Source organism: Gopherus evgoodei, chromosome 15 (genome assembly GCF_007399415.2).
Source record: "Gopherus evgoodei ecotype Sinaloan lineage chromosome 15, rGopEvg1_v1.p, whole genome shotgun sequence".
In the NCBI taxonomy this organism is placed as follows: Eukaryota; Metazoa; Chordata; order Testudines; family Testudinidae; genus Gopherus; species Gopherus evgoodei.
In genome coordinates this window covers 948856-967363 of record NC_044336.1, presented here as the reverse complement: position 1 = coordinate 967363, position 18508 = coordinate 948856, and the positions used below count along the sequence as shown (strand labels likewise).

Sequence of the window (18508 nt, the reverse complement as noted above, 5' to 3'; positions counted from 1 at the left end):
AAAAAAAAAAAAATGTCTAAGGCGCGGCGCCTGATTCCTGGGAATCGGGCGAATTGGCCTAAAGCCGGCCCTGCCTCTGTGGATGACTGAATCTGCACTTTTCTAGGACCCTTTCCCAGAATACCTTTTGAGGAGCTGCTGGACCTCCCAGAGCCCCCAGAAGTCACTGTGGGAGAAAAGTGTTCACCTCTTTTCCTGGCACAGGCCATCTGGAGACAGGCTGAGGACTCCTGCTCCCCACCCAGACCATGATGCATGGGAACCCCACTGGGAGCAGCAGGATGGGTCCTTTCTCCTAACTGCAGGGTCACCCAGAGGATTCAGGGGGCCTGGGGCAAAGCAATTTTAGGGGCCCCTTCCATAAAAAAAAATTTGCAATACTATACAATGCTATATTCTTGTGGGGGCCCCTGCGGGGCCTGGTGCAAATTTCCCCACTTGCTCCGCACCCACAGGCGGCCCTGGGAAAAATAAACCTTCTGCATCTTTGCACAAACCTGGTTTTGAGAAATCTTCTTTACAAGGTATCACTGGTTCTCAGCATCAGCTAGTGGTAAAAGGCACTAAAGCTCATTAAAAGGGTTGGACAAATATTTTCTATCAACTTTTTCTGGATCGAAAACTAGGAGTTTTTAAAAAGCAGAAAAAAATCATGGACAATGTCTGCTTTCCTTCAAAATTTGTTGTGGTTTTTTTAATTGAAAAGCTGAAATTAGTCTGCCAAAACCTGAATATGATTTGAGGTTTCGGAAGTGTGTGGCCAAATATTTGCTGCTTGCTGTGTTTGATTGTTTAAAGAAACTGTAAAAAAAAATCCAAAACTTTGGAACCACCTCAGCTTGTGACCAAACACCTGAGCCCATCTACTCAGATTTTTCCAGGTTTCTGATACTCTGCTCACTTCCTTGACTCACATCTGTCTCCATAACTTTGGGTTAATTTAGCTTAGAACATAAGAACAACCACACTGGGTCAAACCAAAGGTCCATCCAGCCCAGTAGCCTGTCTACCAACAATGGCCAATGCCAAGTGCCCAGAGGGAATAAACCTAACAGGTAATGATCAAAAGATCTCTCTCCTGCCATCCATCTCCACCTTCTGACAAACAGAGGCTAGGGGCACCATTCCTTACCCATCCTAGCTAATAGCCATTAATGGACTTAACCTCCATGCATTTATCTGTTTCCTAGAGACTGACTCCATGGGGTCCCTCACAAACTGGAGACGGTTACTGTGGGTTTGTCTTTAGTATAGCTTATGTACATACTCCATGAACTGAGCATTTGAGCTTGTTCCAGAATCTGGGATGAGCCTATGTTGCGAAAACTGAAATGCTCAAAGTAGCACATGCATGTGAATGGACATAGGGTGTAAAAATTAAATTAACCCAGGGGTTCTCAAACTGGGGGTCAGGACCCCTCGGGGGGTCACGAGGTTATTACTGGGGGTTGTGAGCTGTCAGCCTCCACCTCAAACCCTGCTTTGCCTCCAGCATTTATAATAGTGTTAAATATATAAAAAAGTGTTTTTAATTTATAAGGGGGGGTCACACGCAGAGGTTGCTATGTGAAAGGGGTCACCAGTATAAAAGTTTGAGAACCACTGAATTATTCCCTCTGGAGCCTCAGGGAATTTGGGGGGGGGTCTCTCTTGGTAGGGTTGGGAAGGATATTGCTCTTCTCATGTGATCTCTCCCCCGTCGCTAATTTTAAATGAAGTTGCCCTCCCCTGACACGAATCTCCTTATGGCACTGAAATTAAATATAGACTATAATTTGGCACTGAGACGTGAAAGGGATGGTAGCCCTAATGGAAAAGCTAACAGCTTGGCTCTTCTGCAACCCTCAAACTGCTGAATGAGCTTTAGGGTAGGGAAGGCTGTGTCTCACAAACAGCCTGGCTCTGCTCCCTATCCGACCCCCACCCACTTCCTGCCCCCCTGACTACCCGCCCCCCCTTAGAATCCCTGACCCATCCTGCTCCTTGTTCCATCACCGTTCCCCAGAGACCCCACCACCCCAGGACCCCACTCCTATCCACCACCCCTGCTGAGTCCTGACAGACCCCCGGAATGCCCATGATCCAACCCCATGATCGCCCCCACAACCTGTGCCCTGACTGTCCCTGGGACTTCCTGCCCCTTAGACAACCACCCCCCCAGCTCCCACCTCACCCAGAGCAGGGACAGCTCTAGGTTTTTTTTGCTGCCTCAAGCAAAAAAATTTGTCTGCCCCCCCTCCAGACCTGAGCTCCCCCCGCCCACCAGTGCCCCGCCACTCACACCCGCTGCAGCCCCAGTACTGGGCCTCCCCCTCAAACGTGGGATCTGCTACCAACACATGGCAGCCAAGCCCTGGCCCAGCTGCGACTCTGTCCCCATGCAGGTGGAGCTGCTAGGCGGCACGTAACGGGAGTACTTAAAGGTGGCAGTGCAGCTGCGGGGCGGCGCGAAGAACACGGCCCCCTCCCTGGGCTTCACAACACTGCTGGTGGCTGAGGTGGATCAGTTTGTGCTCACCGCCCTCACCCCGATATGCTGGCGGCCGAGGACCTGGAGAGCCCCCCAGACCGGCTGTTCTTCAGCCTCGTGGTGCTAGCCGCAGCGGGAGGGAAGGCAAGGATCTCCGGCTGCAGGGCTACCTGCTCCGCACTGATGAGCCCAGCCGGCCGCTCACCTCCTCACACACTCCAGGAGCCCCTCTTGCTGCCGCAGCTGGGGCTCAGCTCCAGGGGACCCCGCTTTCCTCCCTCTCTGGCTCCTCACACTCTGGGCAGGGATGCCCAGAAGATTCAGGGGGCCTGGGGCAAAGCAATTTTGGGGGCCCCTTGCATAGAAGAAAGTTGCAATACTATAGTAACATGTTCTTGGAAATGTAAAAAATAACTCATGGAATACATTCAAAAATTAATTTGTAGTAATTTGAAAATACTCTAAATTATTTAAAAACATTAAATGCTTTACTGGTATGTATACATTTGCAATTACATATATGTTGCTGGGTGATGGTGATGGATGGTGCCAATGGGCTGTCACTGCCTGGGGGTGGTGCTGCTATTGCCCAGGGCTGGGTGGGGAGCTGGGCTCTGGGTTGGGGGGTGCCCGGCTCAGAGGGGTTGGGCTCGGAGCTGGGGGTCATGGCTGTGGGGGATGGGTCAGGGGGTGTCCAGCTCAGAGGGGCTGGGCTTCGAGCTGGGGTCAGGGCTTGGGGTGGGGGTGGGGGATGGGGTTGGGGGGTGCCCGATTCAGAGGGGGCTGGACTCAGAGCTAGGGGTCAGGGCTGTAGGGGATGAGGTCAGGGGGTATCTGGCTCAGAGGGGCTAGTCTCAGAGCTGGGGGTCAGGTCTGTGGGGGGGATGGGCTCGGGGGGGGGTGCCTGGCTCAGAGGGGTTGGTCTCGGAGCTGGGGGTCAGGACTGGGGGGGGGGGGGGTGCCTGGCCCCTGCCCCTTACCATGCCGCTTACCCCCTCTCCCGGACAGCGCTGCAGCGGCGTGGTGTCTCCAGTGGGGCCTGAGTTCCAGCGGCTCAGCTGCAGCTTGTAGCCCCACACCCTTATCAGCTGAGATACTGGGGGATGGGGGAAGATGGAGGTGGGGGGAGCCTCTGACATACTCATGGGGGCTCCTGCGGGGTCTGGGGAAAATTGCTCACCCCCCCTCGGCGACCCTGATTCTGGGAGGCCTTCTTGCGGCTGCCGCAGCCTGGGTTTGGCTCCAGGGGACCCCGCTTCCCTCCCTCCCCAGCTCCTCGCACACTCTGAAGCCCCTCTCGCCGCCGCCGCAGGCCGAGCTGTGGCTGGGAGAGGGGCTCCCGGAGCGTGTGAGTAGCTGGGGAGGAAGGGGGAGCCGAGCCCAGGCTGCGGCGATGGTGAGAAGGGCTCCCAGAATGTGTGGGGAGCCCGGGAGGGAGGGAAGCAGGGCTCAGGATGCAGGGAGGGAGGAGGAGTCCCGCTGCCACTCTGAGTCTCCCCAAGGCGGTGCCGCGTTTCCCTGCCAGAGTGGGCTGTGCAGGGCGCTGCCAGGCTGGGCAGGGGGTGTGGATCCCAGCTCAGGTGAGTGGCTGTGCCAGGGCCAGCTCCCGACAATGTGCCCCAAGCAAAAAAATAAAAAGGGAGGCGCGGACAGGGGTGGCTCTAGGCATTTTGCCGCCCCAAGCACGGCAGGCAGGCTGCCTTCGGCGGCTTGCCTGCAGGAGGTCCCCAGTCCCACGAATTCAGCGGCAGCCTGTGGGAAGTCCGCAGAAGCCGTGGGATCAGCGGACCCTCTGCAGACATGCCACCAAAGGCAGCCTGCCTGGCGCCGTCGTGGCTACTGACAGAGTACCCTCTGCGGCTTGCTGCCCCCAGCACACGCTTGGCATGCTGGTGCCTGAAGCTGCACCTAGGGGCAGAATGCTGCCCATTAGAAGGTGCTGCCCCAAGCACATGCTTGGAGTGCTGGTGCCTAGAGCCGGCCCTGACCCGGAGTCTCAGCGCATCCAGGAGCTTCCCGGGACAGCTGCAGCGTGGCTCTGTGGGGCCTAAGCTCTGCCCCGCTCAGAGCCACGTGGTAAGGGGGTGGGTCTGCGAGCTCCAGGCTGAGCTCAGCTGCCTCTGCTGGCTGTGGAGCTCGCAACCCCGCCCCTTTACCACGTGGCTCTGAGTGGGGCAGAGCTCACAGGCCCCACGAGAGCTAGCCTGCTGCTGTCCTGGGAAGCTCCTGGATGTGCTGAGGCTCAGGGAGAGGGGCACAGGTGGGGTTGGGCCAGGGTGGGAGCTTTAGCCATTCTCGAGGGGGCCTCTGCAGAGCTGGGGGCGAATTGCCCCACTTGCCCTGCCCTTGGTAGCCCTTCCTAACTGTGCTGGCTTGAGCAAGGGTGGCATGGGGACCAGTACCCAGCGAGAGCTGAAGGGCCAGCAGGGAGTTGGGTCATGCATGCCCCTGCACTGTGCCCCAGGGACAAGTGTCAGGAGTGTTCAGGGATGACACAGTGCTGGGCACACAAAGCACTAGCCTGGCATCACCCCAGCCATGAGACCCAACACAGCCTCTGCCTCCTCCTCAGATGCCTAGCTGCAGGAGTTAATACAGACTGGAAAAGCAGGAGTCTTCACCACACCGGCTGGGAGGGGGAGCTGCTTCTGCCAGCTGGGGCATGTGGGAGAGCAACTTACCCAGCCCCAAGGGAGGAGCCGGGGTTCTCTGCCTGGGAATGGACTTTACAGAAAAGGAGATTCCAGAGACCCCCAAATAAAGGGAGCTGGGCTGATGGGCACCTGGCCCCAGGGGCTGCCCGGAGCCCTGGCTGGCAGCAGGGAACACGTTTCTCTGGGGCTCTGTCTCTGGTTCGTTCGCGCTGGAGGTTTCTCTCTGTTCAGGCAGGAGAGAAGGGTTCTGGCCGGATTCCCCCCTGTGCCACACTTCTGCCTTCTAGGGGAGCGCAGGGAGGGGAGCTCATTAGCAGCAGTCGATAGCGGGCCCTGGATGTTGCTACGGGAGGGGGCGGGACGCGAGGCTGCTGCTGCTTTCTGCATGCAGGCTGCACTTCCTAGGTCAGACACTGTTGCTCCATCCGGAGCAGCTGCTCCTCCAGTCCCCTCCCCAGCGGAATCTGTGCGAGGAGAGCAGTTTCCTACCGCCCCTCTGTGTCCAGCCGGAGGCGGGGAACCATCTCTGCTCCCGGGCGGGGGTCTGCGAGTCCCAGCGCTGCTGCCCCTCTAAGCGCCTGCAGGAGCCAAGCCAGCTCCGGGAGAGCGACCGCCCCGGGCCCGGGTCAGGGACCGAGTCTCCCAGCCCGAGGGGAGAGGGGGCAGGAGGGAGACAGTGAGGGAGACTGGAAAGGGCAGCAGGAGCAATAAGGGAGTGTATACAGATCACTGGTCAGATTCTTCTCCCCACCCCTTAGGCAGAGGGGGGAATTGAACCTGTTCGACCCACATCCCAGCTGAGTGCTAACTATTGGGCTCTGAGTCATACGGTGGGCACCTTCTCTTGGTTTGCAACGGGCCCTTGCTGAGGCAAGCGCTGAGCACACCTAGCAGATCAGGCCTTGCAGGGACCTTAGGAATTTACCTGCCTGGCTTAACCTGGTTCAGGAATTGTGCTGGGGCTCAGAGGGGAGGTAGTGTCTGGATGCCTAGAGGGAGGAAGTGATGTGCATGGCCAGAAAAGGAAATTAGGCAGCTGGAGAACTTTTACAGCAGTAATTTAGATGTGCAGTGAGAGAGGGGTTGTATAAAATGGCACCCGAAACTGGGATATAGGCAGACACCTAAATCTAAGCCAGTTAGTTTATCTGAGGGTAAGTCTTCACTACCCGCCGTATCGGCAGGTAGCAATCGATTGCTCGGGGATCGATATATCGTGTCTCATCTAGACGCGATATATCGATCCCCAAACGAGCTTATATCGATTCCGTAACTCCACCAACCCGAACGGAGTTGCGGAATCGACGGAGCTGCGGACATCAATCCCGTGCCGTGAGGACGGTGAGTACTTCAATCTTAGATACTTTGACTTCAGCTACGTTATTCACGTAGCTGAAGTTGCATATCTAAGATCGATTTTCCCCCATAGTGTAGACCAGCCCTGAATGATTACACAGACTAGGAGGAGGCTGCGATCTTGTGAGTTCAGGAGAGAATGCCTGGATGGATTAGCACACAGAAGGTGGGTGGACAGGAAGGGTTAAAAGTTTGTACTTTTGAGTTAATGAAATAAGCCCCACAAAGGAGGAATGTTGGTCTGAACATTCTGGTCTGGGAGTAATCTTTGCAAGACAGCAAGAGAGCGAGAAAGAGCTGCAGGTCTGCAGGACCGAGCATGCCACAAGGGGATGGCTCTTGGGTGGCACACCATCACTCCACTCAAGCATGAGAAAACCAGGAAAGGCCACAGGTAAGGGACTCCTTGTGCATCTTTAACTGCTCCCTTTTGCTTAAGCATTAGAACCTTGTGTTTTACTACATGGTCGCATATTCTCTCTCAGAACTCATTGTCTCAGGAAGTTGCTGAGGCCAAGAATTTAATAAGATTCAAAAAAGGATTGGACATCACAGGTCTGAAGCCAAGTTCTGGCCAATAGAGACCAGGAAAAGACCTAACATGGGGGCACACTATCCCACACAGCTACACCATCCTCTGAGGCAGCTGACGCTGGCCATTCTGAGACACAGAATATTGGGCTAAGTCCATACCTGGATCTGATCCAGTCTGGAAATTCCTATGTTTGTACTATACACTGCAGGGTTTTTTCCTACAATCTTAAATGCATGTGTGTGACACCCTGTAATATAACTGTGTCACCTGGCATGCCGATAACAACGTCCTCGTGGCCAGTAAATCTTTAGTGAAACAGATTTGTCATATGGTCACTTCTGTCTTCTATAATTGTGTAGGCAGTAATTAATTTGTGCTGTGGCTGAGCTGTGGCACCTCGAGGCTTGGCAGTTCATAGCACCAAAACTTCTGGGTGCCTGGCCAGCAGCTGCAGCTCTGCAGTTGCACAACTCAGAAGGCAGCACCACTGCCACCAGCAGCACAGATGGGACAGTATTGCCAATCTTCCATGCCACCCTTAGTTCTGTGCTGCTGCTGACAACAATACTGCTTTCAGAGCTGGGTGCCCAACCAGCAGCTGCCATTCTCCAGCTGTTCATCTTGAGCCCCGGCACCTCTTTCATTACAGATTAAGCACTGGGGGTATATCGTTAATTATTATGCTGCTCCATGCACAAGCTGTACAACCAGGATTTCTATCCCTCTGGACTCAGATACACTTCTGAGGGGTGGTTTTGTTGTCACAGCAGAACAGAGAGTTGCACTAACAGCCTGGATTCCTCCTTTTCTGACACCAGTATCCCCTTCTGACACCAACCTGGCCCCTCTGTCAAGCAGTAACAGTTGTCCAAGGTCTTGCAGGTTGACTTTGCGGTGGGGGAGAAATCAGTGATTATCCGTGAGGGTTTCCAGCCAGCTGGTTTTCATCACACATGGGTGACTCAAGGTAACATGCTGTGGCCACTAAACTTGAGCTATACCAACGTACTTTTAAATTTGAAATCAGGCTGTATACGCTGTAAGGGTAAATTGCAGTACACCAATCCTGACATGAGAAGGTCAAACTGCATGCAGGGCAATCCCTTCTCCTAGGAATCTCAACCCCACACCAGTTCCCAGACAGCAGCTCTGTCTTGAGCAGTCTGTATTTAGAGAGCAATCTTGCGTGCTCCTCACGTAGCTTCTCCTGTCCCAAAGCTGCTTCTACTCCAAACCTGGCATAATCCAAAACTAAAAAAGCACAATATATCATCCCTAGAGTCAAAACTTGCTCACATGCCTAGGAAAAGGGTTTGGAGACTGTGTGTAACAGTGCCACTTTGTGACACGTGCCAGGTTTTGTTATGAACTTTATTTGCCTCTTTCGTGGGAACTGCCCTGAAATGACCCTCACAGAGTTAACAGTAACTTTTCCAAAACAGTGAAAGGAATTGCTTTAAAGTATTTATGCTTCTAGCTTTCAAATTTAAGCCAAGGTCCTTCTAGGAGCTGACAAATGCACATGAATGTCTTCCTAGCTGCTAACTGTACACCAGAATAGTAATTACATCTGTAATAATAGGTCATGCTTGTGTTAAATCTTTCTTAGCTGACCATTTAATGGCACACATTTTTAAAAAGTGGCCTCAGTGATAGCCTCCGTTTTTTAGGAACCCAGCTTGACACCTTGGGCAGCCGCAGTTCCCATTGGCTCCAGCACCTCTTAAGATCCATAACCGTCTCACCGTGGGCACATGACATGTGAGGTACTCAAAATCAGTGTCCCTGGAAGTGTAGCAGCTTTTAGGCTGAGCAGAGCAGCTGGGGTTGCCAAAGGTGACGTGCTGTGGCCAGTGAAAGTAATAAGGTATGTCTACACTATGAAATTAGGTCAATTTTATAGAAGTCGATTTTTAGACCTGGACTGTAGGTTCCACCAGAGGGAACATCTCTGGGCTGTTCACCAACCCACATGGTGGATCAGCAGAGACTGTAGGGATTGTTCTCCTTCCTTTTCCCCCTGCTGGCCAGTGATGAAATTATCTGAGTAAAACAGCAGATCTGAGCCATGAAAGCGGCCAAACTGATAGCGGCGGCTCCAGGCACCAGCGCTCCAAGTGCGTGCCTGGGGCAGCAAGCCATGGAGGGAAGGCTTGCCGGTCGGTGTGAGGGCGGCAGTCAGGCTGCCTTCGGCGGTGCACCTGCCGGAGGTCTGCCGGTCCTGTGGATTTGGCAGCAATTCGGCAGCAAGAATGCCGAAGCAGTGGGTCTGGTAGACCTCCCGCAGGCACGCCGCCGAAGGCAGCCTGCCTGCCATGCTTGGGGTGGCAAAAAAGCTAGAGCCGCCCCTGCAAACTGAGGGCTGCCATGAATCTCTGAGGCAAGCAAATCCACCAATAAGCACAGGACCCACGAAGGTAGAGGAGGAACTTTGTCACAAATTATTGTGGGGCAGTTCTCTGGTCTGTGTCCTAGGCCTGGTCTACACTACGTGTTTATACCGATTTTAGCAGCGTTAAACCGATTTAACGCCGCACCCGTCCACACTACGATGCCCTTTAAATCGATATAAAGGGCTCTTTAAATTGGTTTCTGTACTCCTCCTCAACGAGAGGAGTAGCGCTAAAATCGGTATTATTATATCGGATTAGGGTTAGTGTGGCCGCAAATCGATGGTATTGGCCTCCGGGCCGTATCCCACAGTGCACCACTGACTGCTCTGGACAGCTATCTGAACTCGGATGCACTGGCCAGGTAGACAGGAAAAGCCCCGCAAACTTTTGAATTTCATTTCCTGTTTGGCCAGCGTGGAGCTCTGATCAGCACAGGTGACCACGCAGAGCTCCTCAGCACAGGTAACAATGCAGTCTCCTGAGAATAGAAAAAGAGCTCCAGCATGGACCACACGGGAGGTACTGGATCTGATCGCTATAAGGGGAGAGGATTCAGTGCTAACAGAACTCCATTCAAAAAGACGAAATGAAAAAACTTTTGAAAAAATTTCCAAGACCACGAAGGAGAGAGGCCACACCAGGGACTCAGTGCAGTGCAGAGTGAAAGTGAAGGAGCTCAGACAAGCCTACCAGAAAACCAAGGAGGCAAACGGAAGATCCGGGTCAGGGCCGAAAACATGCCACTTCTACACTGAGCTGCATGCAATTTTAGGGGGCTGCGCCACCACTACCCCCCCCCCCCGCCCTTGGATTCCATGGTGGGGGTTGTAATCTCAGCCATGCCTGAGGATTATGCGGATGGGGAAGGTGAGGAGGAGGAAGAGGAGGACGAGCTTGAAGAGAGCACACAGTGCTCTGTTAGCCCCAACAGCCAGGAGCTTTTTCTGACCCAGATGGAATTATCGTCCCAGCCCTCCCAAGCCACTAGCCCAGACAGTGAAGCCATGGAAGCGACCTCTGGTGAGTGTACCTTTGGTGAGTGTACCTTTGTAAATATAAAACATGGTTTAAAAGCAAGCTTTTTTTAATGATTGATTTGCCCTAAGGGCTTGGGATGCATTCGCGGGCAGTAAAGTTACTGGAAAAGTTTAACATGTCTGGGGATGGAGCGGAAATCCTCCAGGGACATCTCCATGACACGCTCCTGGAGGTACTCCAAAAGCCTTTGCAGAAGGTTTCTGGGCAAGGCAGCCTTGTTCCGTCCACCATGGTAGGACACTTTACCACACCACGCATGTAGCAAGTAATCGGGTATCATTGCATGACAAAGCATAGCTGCGTATGGTCCCGGTGATTTCAGGCATTCAAGAAACATCCGTTCTTTATCTCGCTCTGTTATCCTCAGCAGAGCGATATCGTTCATGGTAACCTGGTTGAAATTCAGGAATTTAATTAAGGGGACAGAGATGGCCTTTTTCCTACAGGGGTGTTTGCCTGTTGCTTACAAGAAATCCTTCCTTGCATGTAGCCAAGCAGGGGGAGGGGAGGAAGGATAGCGCTGAGCTTTCTTGCGTTTGACTAGCAGGAAACTTCCCAGCTACCAGCCACGCGGTGGGGGGAAAGGAGGGTGATTAGCAGTGATCTTCCATGATACCAGCCATGCGGTGGGGGGAGGGGGTAAAGCGATCATCCTAGAGAATTGGAGGGGGGGTGGGGGTAGCTTCTGTGAATGGAAGTGAAGGCTGCTGAAGCCGAAAGACAATGGCTTACCATGGCCGCATGCAAGCTAAATTCTGATGCCCGGACCTGTGTCTGTGAGATCTGTAACACCAGAGCCCAGGCACTCAAAGTTAAGATGCAAAATGCGACCTTGTAGTGAAATCACAGGTGCTGTGTAAGGTGAATAGTGTTGTTCACTCTGAAAGAGTATAACCATTGTTCTGTAAAATGTATCTTTTTAAATACTTCTCTTCCTTTTTCCCCTCCCTCATGCAGTTGAACATTTTTCAAGCCTCCCTACTCCATCCCAAAGGCTAGCTCAGATAAGGCGGAGGAAGAAGAGGACGCGAGATGAAATGTTCTCTGAAATCATGGAAGTAACCCGCAATGAAAGAGCTCATCTGAATCAGTGGAAGGACGTGGTATCAAATTACAGGAAAGATGCCAGTGAACGTGAGGACAGGAGAGACGCTCGAGATGAGGTGGCGGCAGGAAGATCAGAGATGTAGACAGGAAGATCAGCAGTGGCGGAATGAAACGCTAGGGCTGCTGCGTGATCAAACTGACATCCTCCGACGTCTGGTGGAGCTTCAGGAAGAGCAGCGAGGTCACAGAGTGCTGCTGCAGCCCCTGTGTCACCACCCTCAGTACTCACCATGTTCCATATCTTCCTCACCCAGACGTGTAAGAACGCGTGGGGGAAGGCTTTGTGCACCAGCCCACTCCACCCCCGTGGACAGTCCAACCAAAAGCCTGTCATTACATTGAAATGATTTTAGTGGCCTTTTCCTTCCCTCCTATCCTCCTCCCAAACCGCACCCGGGCTACCTTGCCAGTTCTCTCCCTCTTTTTATAATGAACTTTTTAATAAAGAATACATGATTTTTAAACGATAGTGACTTTATTTTCTTAAGCAAGCTATAAGCGAAGAGGGAGGGTGGGTTGCTTACAGGGAATGAGTCAATCAAGGGGGTGGGGTTCATCAAGGGGAAACAATCACAGCAGTCACACCATACCCTGGCCCGTGATGAAACTCATTTTCAAAGCTTCTCTGATACGCACCGCTTCCCGGTGTGGTCTTCTAATTGCCCTGGTGTCTGGCTGCATGTAATCAGCAGCCAGGTGATTTGCCTCAGTCTCCCACCCCGCCATAAAGGTCTCCCCCTTACTCTCACAGAGATTGTGGAGCACACAGCAAGCAGCAATAACAAAGGGGACATGGGTTTGGCTGAGGTCTGAGCGAGTCAGTAATGTGCACCAGTGCGCCTTTAAATGGCCAAATGCACATTCTACCACCATTCTGCACTTGCTCAGCCTATAGTTGAACAGCGCCTGACCACTGTCCAGGCTGCCTGTGTATGGCTTCATGAGCCATGGCATCAAGGGGTAGGCTGGGTCCCCCAGGATAACTACAGGCATTTCAACATCCCCAACAGTTATTTTCTGGTCTGGGAAGTAAATTCCTTGCTGCAGCATTTTAAACAGAGCAGTGCTTCTGCAGACGCAAGCGTCATGAACCCTTCCTGGCCATCCCATGTGGATGTTGGTGAAACGTCCCTTGTGATCCACCATTGCTTGCAGCACCATTGAAAAGTACCCCTTGCGGTTTACGTACTGGATGGCCTGGTGCGCCGGTGCCAAGATAGGGATATGGGTTCCATCTATCGCCCCACCACAGTTAGGGAATTGGATTGCAGCAAAGCCATCCACTATGGCCTGCACGTTTCCTAGAGTCACAACCTTTTGTAGCAGTAGCTTAGTGATTGCTTTGGCTACTTGCATCACAGCAGTCCCCACAGTAGATTTTCCCACTCCAAATTGATTCCCGAATGACCGGTAGCTGTCTGGCGTTGCAAGCTTCCACAGGGCTATTGCCACTCGCTTCTCCACTGTGAGGGCTGCCTCATCTTGGTATTATGGCGTTTCAGGGCAGGGGAAAGCAAGTCACAAAGTTCCATGAAAGTGCTCTTATGCATGCGAAAGTTTCGCAGCCACTGGAAATCGTCCCACACCTGCAAAACTATGCGGTCCTACCAGTCTGTGCTTGTTTCTCGGGCCCAAAATTGGCCTTCAGTGGGTAGAACCTGCCCCATTACTAGCAGGAGCTCCAAAGCGCAGGAGCCTGCGGTTAAGGAGAATTAAGTTTCCATGTCCTCATCACTCTCGTCTCCGCGCTGCCGTAGCCGTCTCCTCCTCCTCGCCTGGCTTTGCAGTTCATGGTTCACCATAGACTGCACGAGAATGCATGAGGTGTTTACAACGTTCACGATCGCGGTGTTGATCTGAGTGGGGTCCATGCTTGCCGCGCCATGGCGTCTGCTCAGTTCACCCAGGAAAAAAGGCACGAAACGGTTGTCTGCTGCTTTCACTTAGGGAGGGGTGAGGCTGTACCCAGAACCACCCACAACAACGATTTTTGCCCATCAGGCACTGGGCTCTCAAACCAGAATTCCAAGGGGCGGGGAAGACTGTGGGAACTATGGGATAGCTATGGGATAGCTATCCACAGTGCAACGCTCCAGAAATCGACGCTAGCCTCGGACCATGGACGCACACCGCCGAATTAATGTACCTAGTGTGGCCGCGCGCAATCGACTTTATACTATCTGTTTTATAAAACCAGTTTATGTTAAATCAAATTTTTCCCATAGTGTAGACATACCCCTACAGTAGGTCAAACTAGATCACAATGGTCCCTTCTGGCCTTGGAGTCTATGAACAGTGGAGGGAGGGGAGAGCTTGTACAGAATTGTGAGAGCAAAGCTCTTATGCTTGCTGAATGCAACAAGAGGCTACTTAAGGTCCATGTCCTCACTTGGGAGCATCTGGTTTTAAGGAACTTGCATGAAAAATCCACACTCAGAAAACAAAGTGGGATTCTCTCTTTTGTGGGCAGGAAGCCTTGAACCAAGCTAGGCCCATGACACCAGTGGGATGGGGGTTGCTCTGTATCTCATAGATAGTGTGTGCTTTAGAATGCTCTTTTGGTTCCCTGCCTCTCCTAACATCAGATGAATTGACCATAATGATTCCTTCTGGCCTTAAAATCTACAAGGGGAACAATACATTCCTCAGCAGACATTTGTCTCTCACAAAGGGTCTCCATGACCAAGTTCCTATCTGTTCAGCTCTCATGCCCCTCAGCATGGAATAGGGCTGGGTTAAAACCATGTGTAACACTTTATTTTAAAGAAATGGAATAAACCCTGATCTCAGTTGTTTGTGTGTTTTCTCCTAGAAGGATTACTTATTGACAGCTCCAATGTGAGCTCTCAGATGGAACAAGGGGAAGAGTTGTGGGTCCCAGATCTCCAGGGCTGTGAGGAACAGGAGATTTCAGGTGAGGTTAAACTAACTTGGTAGCCCTCAGCAAGTAAAGTAAAAAGAGGGATTCCCACCAGCACCCCATGTGTTCCCCCAGTTCTGCTTTCCCCGGGACTATCCCCCACAGGGGTCGTATTCTCATCGCAGATGTCACTTATCATAGCTTCCCATCCACCCTTCCTGACAGCTGAGTGTTTGGGTGGGAATGTCCCTTCCCCATTTCCTCCAGGGGATTCATCTCCTGATGTTCCAGTCTCTCCATTTGTTATTTGGATTTGTTCCCCCACTTCCTGATCCCCTCTCTGAGGTTCTCTGTCTCCCCGGCATAGGGCCTGACTCCTGTCTGGATTCTCTCTCTGTTCCAGCAAGTGACGAGACAGTGAGTGAGAAGCAGGAAGGTCCCGAGCAAGTGGAAGCACCTGGGATGTTATTGGGAAGAGCTGAAAGGGATGTTTCCCAGAGTCATGAGCAGGGAGAAGCCTGTGAGAGTCAGTGCAGGCTGGAGAAGCATCAGAAAAACCAGCAAGGGAAGGGAGAGAGAAAACCCACTTGCTGTGGGGAAGGACTCAAGAAACCAAAAGACATCTCAGCCTGTCCGAGAGAAAGGAAAGGAGGTGAAAATGGAGATACACACACAGTGTCTGGGAAGAGCTGTAGACAGAGCTCAGAACTTAGTGTTCAGCAGACAATCCACCCTGGAGAGAGGCCCAATAAATGCCCTGACTGTGAGAAAAGCTTTAGCAAGAAATCAGCCCTTGTTAGACACCAAAGGCTGCACACAGGAGAGAAGCCCTACAAATGCAGTGACTGTGGGAAGAGCTTCAGCGTGAGCTCACACCTGATCACCCACCAGAGACTGCACACAGGAAAGAGACCCTACAAGTGCCTGGACTGTGGGAAAAGCTTCAGCGAGAGCTCAAACTTTATTCATCATCAGAGAATCCACACAGGAGAGAGACCCCATAAATGCCCCGACTGTGGGAAATGCTTCAGAAACAACTCAGACCTCATGAGGCACTGCCGGACCCACACAGGAGAAAGGCCTTATGAGTGCCCGGACTGCAGGAAGAGCTTCAGTGTGAGGTCCCATTTAGCAAGACACAAGCACCTGCATGCAAAGGAGGAGGAGCTGGAAAGCTCCTCCCTTCTCGCACATCAGGGATTTCCGTCGGATGAGAAACTCTGCACATGCCCTGACTGCGGGAGAAGGTTCAGGGACAGCAGAGGCCTCGTCACACATCAGAGAATCCACAAAGGGCAGAAATGCTACCAGTGCTCCAACTGCAGGAAAAGCTTCGGGGTGAGCTCAGCTCTTTCGGAGCACCAGAGAATCCACGCAGACGAGAAACCCACCCTCTGTCCGGATTGTGGGAAGTGCTTTCGTCAGAGCTCAGAGCTGCTCCTCCACCAGATTAGCCATGCAGGGGGAAAGCCATACACATGTGAGGAGTGTGGTAAATGCTTCGCTCAGAGATCAAATCTCCGGGCGCACCTCAAATATCACACAGCTGAGAAGCCCCATAAATGCACCCAGTGTGGGAAGAGCTTTGTCAAGCGCTCCATCCTGGCCAGGCACCAGATCACCCACATGGACCTGAAACCATTTAAATGCTCCGTGTGCAGCAAAAGCTTCACTCAGCTCTCCAGCCTCAGGAGGCATGAGAGGGTCCATGAGGCAGAGATGCTCTCCAAGCCCCCTGACTGGGTGGCAGAAATGAACCATACGTTCATCGATTCCAGTGGGCGGGCGTGGAACTGGGCTCAAGAGTACCCGGCTGCCCAGCTGTGGGGTGAGGAGGCAGCCATAATCAGCCCCAAACTGATCAGTGACCCTCGGCCTATGCCTGGTCTGGCAAACCCCAGGCAGAGCAGGGGAGACCTCAGCCAGCCCCTTTTAAGTGCTGCTGAACTCGCTGCTGAGCTACCGAGCTCTTCTGCCTCCTGCCAGGACCATGCAGGGAGGGAGAATGTCTCTATCGCCCTGGATTGAAAGATCCCCCGTCCCCTTAACCGCTTCCTCAGGCCGCCAGCCTCAGGAGCAGCACTAGAGGAGGGCATTAGGATTTCCCGAGATACCCAGGGGGCAGGATTGGGGGTGGTGGGAAGCAGATTGGGGCAGCTGGCTGCTAGGGGTATTAAGTGTCTGGGGACTAGGGGTTAAGGAATCATAGAATATCAGGGTTAGAAGGGACCTCAGGATGTCATCTAGTCCAACTCCCTGCTCAAAGCAGGGGGAGAATGGCCAGGCTTAGGATGCTCCATTCCCCTCAGTTGGAGTCTCAACATCTCTGAAAGCCAATCCTGATACTTTTAATGACCACCATTAGTCACTTGTGCCATCACTTCCTGGTAAAATCTGCTGCTTTTTTTTCACCTTTGGGCGTCTTCCCCACCCTTCTTTCCAGGTGTCCCTCCCCTGCCTCTGTTTTTCTCCTCCTGTCTTCCCGCAGCATGTCCTCTGCTGCAGCAGTTCACACAGCCATTACTCCCTTTCCTCCCATCCCCTCTGCTACAAGGACTAGCAATGACACAGTCAGGCTGGCATGTATAGTACCATAGGGATTCAGTAGAAATCCCACCGCAAGAGGAAAGGGGGCAGGGCTTTCTGCAGACACCACTGAACCAGACTCACCTTGCATTTGGAAGGTTCCCTTCCCTAACAAATGAAAGCTTAGATTCTGCAGAATCTGGACATGCCAGAGGGCGCACACAAATACTTTTGGCAGCGGGATGTTTGATACTCCTCTCTTACATACAATGATTACGGTCTGTATGGAAATGCTTAAGGTGACAGAGGCAGGGGCAGCTCTAGACATTTTGCCACCCCAAGCATGGCATCATGCCGCGGGGGGCGCTCTGCTGCTCGCCGGTCCCGTGGCTCCGGTGGACCTCCCGCAGGTGTGCCTGCAGAGGGTCCGCTGGTCCCGCGGCTCTGGTGGACCTCCCGCAGGCGTGCCCTTCGCAGATATGCCACCGAAGGCACCCTGCCTGCCACCCTCCCGGCGACCGGCAAAGCACCCCCCGAAGCATGCTGCTCCAAGCACGCGCTTGGCGTGCTGGGGCCTGGAGCCGTCCCTGGATACAGGGATGTGTATGAAGAAAATAGATAAATAGAAAAAAGGCTATCCCAGGGACCAATAAAAGATCATTCCCTCTTGAATATTTTCTAGAGTTTGTTGAAAGGATTGGACTGGGCCGGCTCTATGTTTTTTGCCACCCCAAGCACAGCAGTTAGGCAGCCTTCAGCGGCCCTGCAGGCAGTTCACTGGCCACGTGGATTCAGCAGCGTTTCTCTGGGTAATCTGCTGGTACCACGTCTTTGGCGTACCCACCACAAAATTGCTGCCAAAGGACCAGGGGACCTCCTGCAGGTAAGCCGCCGAAGCCTGCCTGACTGCCGCCCTCATGGCGACCAGCATGCCGCCCCCACTGGCTTGCTGCTCCAGGCACGCACTTGCTGTCCTGGTGCCTGGAGCCGCCCCTAATTGGACTCCAAGTATAATTTTACACCGTTAAAGAAGACCCAAGTATCTTGCAGTGTATTGTGAAAAGGATTTTTTCAATAAAATTGAAGGACGAAATGGTTGGAAAGTTACTTGAGTTAATCCAATAGCAGGAACCTTTTTGTAGTTGGTGGGTATCTCTGTTTTGTACTTTTTGATTTTAAACTGCAGGCTTATGTGGTTTGAGAAAGCTCCCAAGGGAAACTTTATAAATCAAAATAAAATAATTGTATGATGGCTGAAATGCTGGCACAGCTCCTTAGGGACTTATCAAGGAAAGGTAGGGGTGTGTGTGTATGTGTAAGTATGCATGCATACATGTACACAAAAAATACCTATTTGAAATGGAAAAGTAACTGAAACTACAGTAAAAGCTTTATTATCTGGCATGTTGGGGGAATAGGGGGTGCCAGTTAATCAAATATTTCAGTTAACTAAGAGTTATACTTACAATGGAATACCAATTTTCAAAGAATTAGAATACAATAAAATGGATAAAGTATAAAATAGTAGACACGTATTCATCAATCCAGTAGTAGTACTGTACTGCAAAG

General features: G+C 52.4%; 2 protein-coding genes across 7 annotated transcripts in view; both read left to right on the top strand.

Moving 5' to 3' along the window:
• Nucleotides 1–18508, top strand: part of LOC115635683 (zinc finger protein 239-like) — an 811791-nt gene that overhangs the window by 665929 nt on the left and 127354 nt on the right. The gene's annotated exons all lie outside the window — the stretch shown is intronic.
• On the top strand, nucleotides 6496–17318 carry LOC115635662 (zinc finger protein 883-like). 6 transcript variants are annotated; one of them, XM_030534752.1, is made up of 4 exons: nucleotides 6496–6874; nucleotides 8686–8781; nucleotides 14369–14467; nucleotides 14781–17318. In XM_030534752.1, the coding sequence occupies exons 3-4, from the start codon at nucleotides 14404–14406 to the stop codon at nucleotides 16439–16441; spliced, it is 1725 nt and encodes a 574-aa protein (XP_030390612.1). In that variant the 5' UTR covers nucleotides 6496–6874; nucleotides 8686–8781; nucleotides 14369–14403; the 3' UTR covers nucleotides 16442–17318. The 6 variants fall into 6 exon arrangements, with proteins under 6 accessions (XP_030390612.1, XP_030390611.1, XP_030390609.1 ...); XM_030534751.1 differs by having other exon boundaries at nucleotides 14366–14467; XM_030534753.1 differs by lacking the exon at nucleotides 6496–6874 and adding an exon at nucleotides 7689–7982 and having other exon boundaries at nucleotides 14366–14467.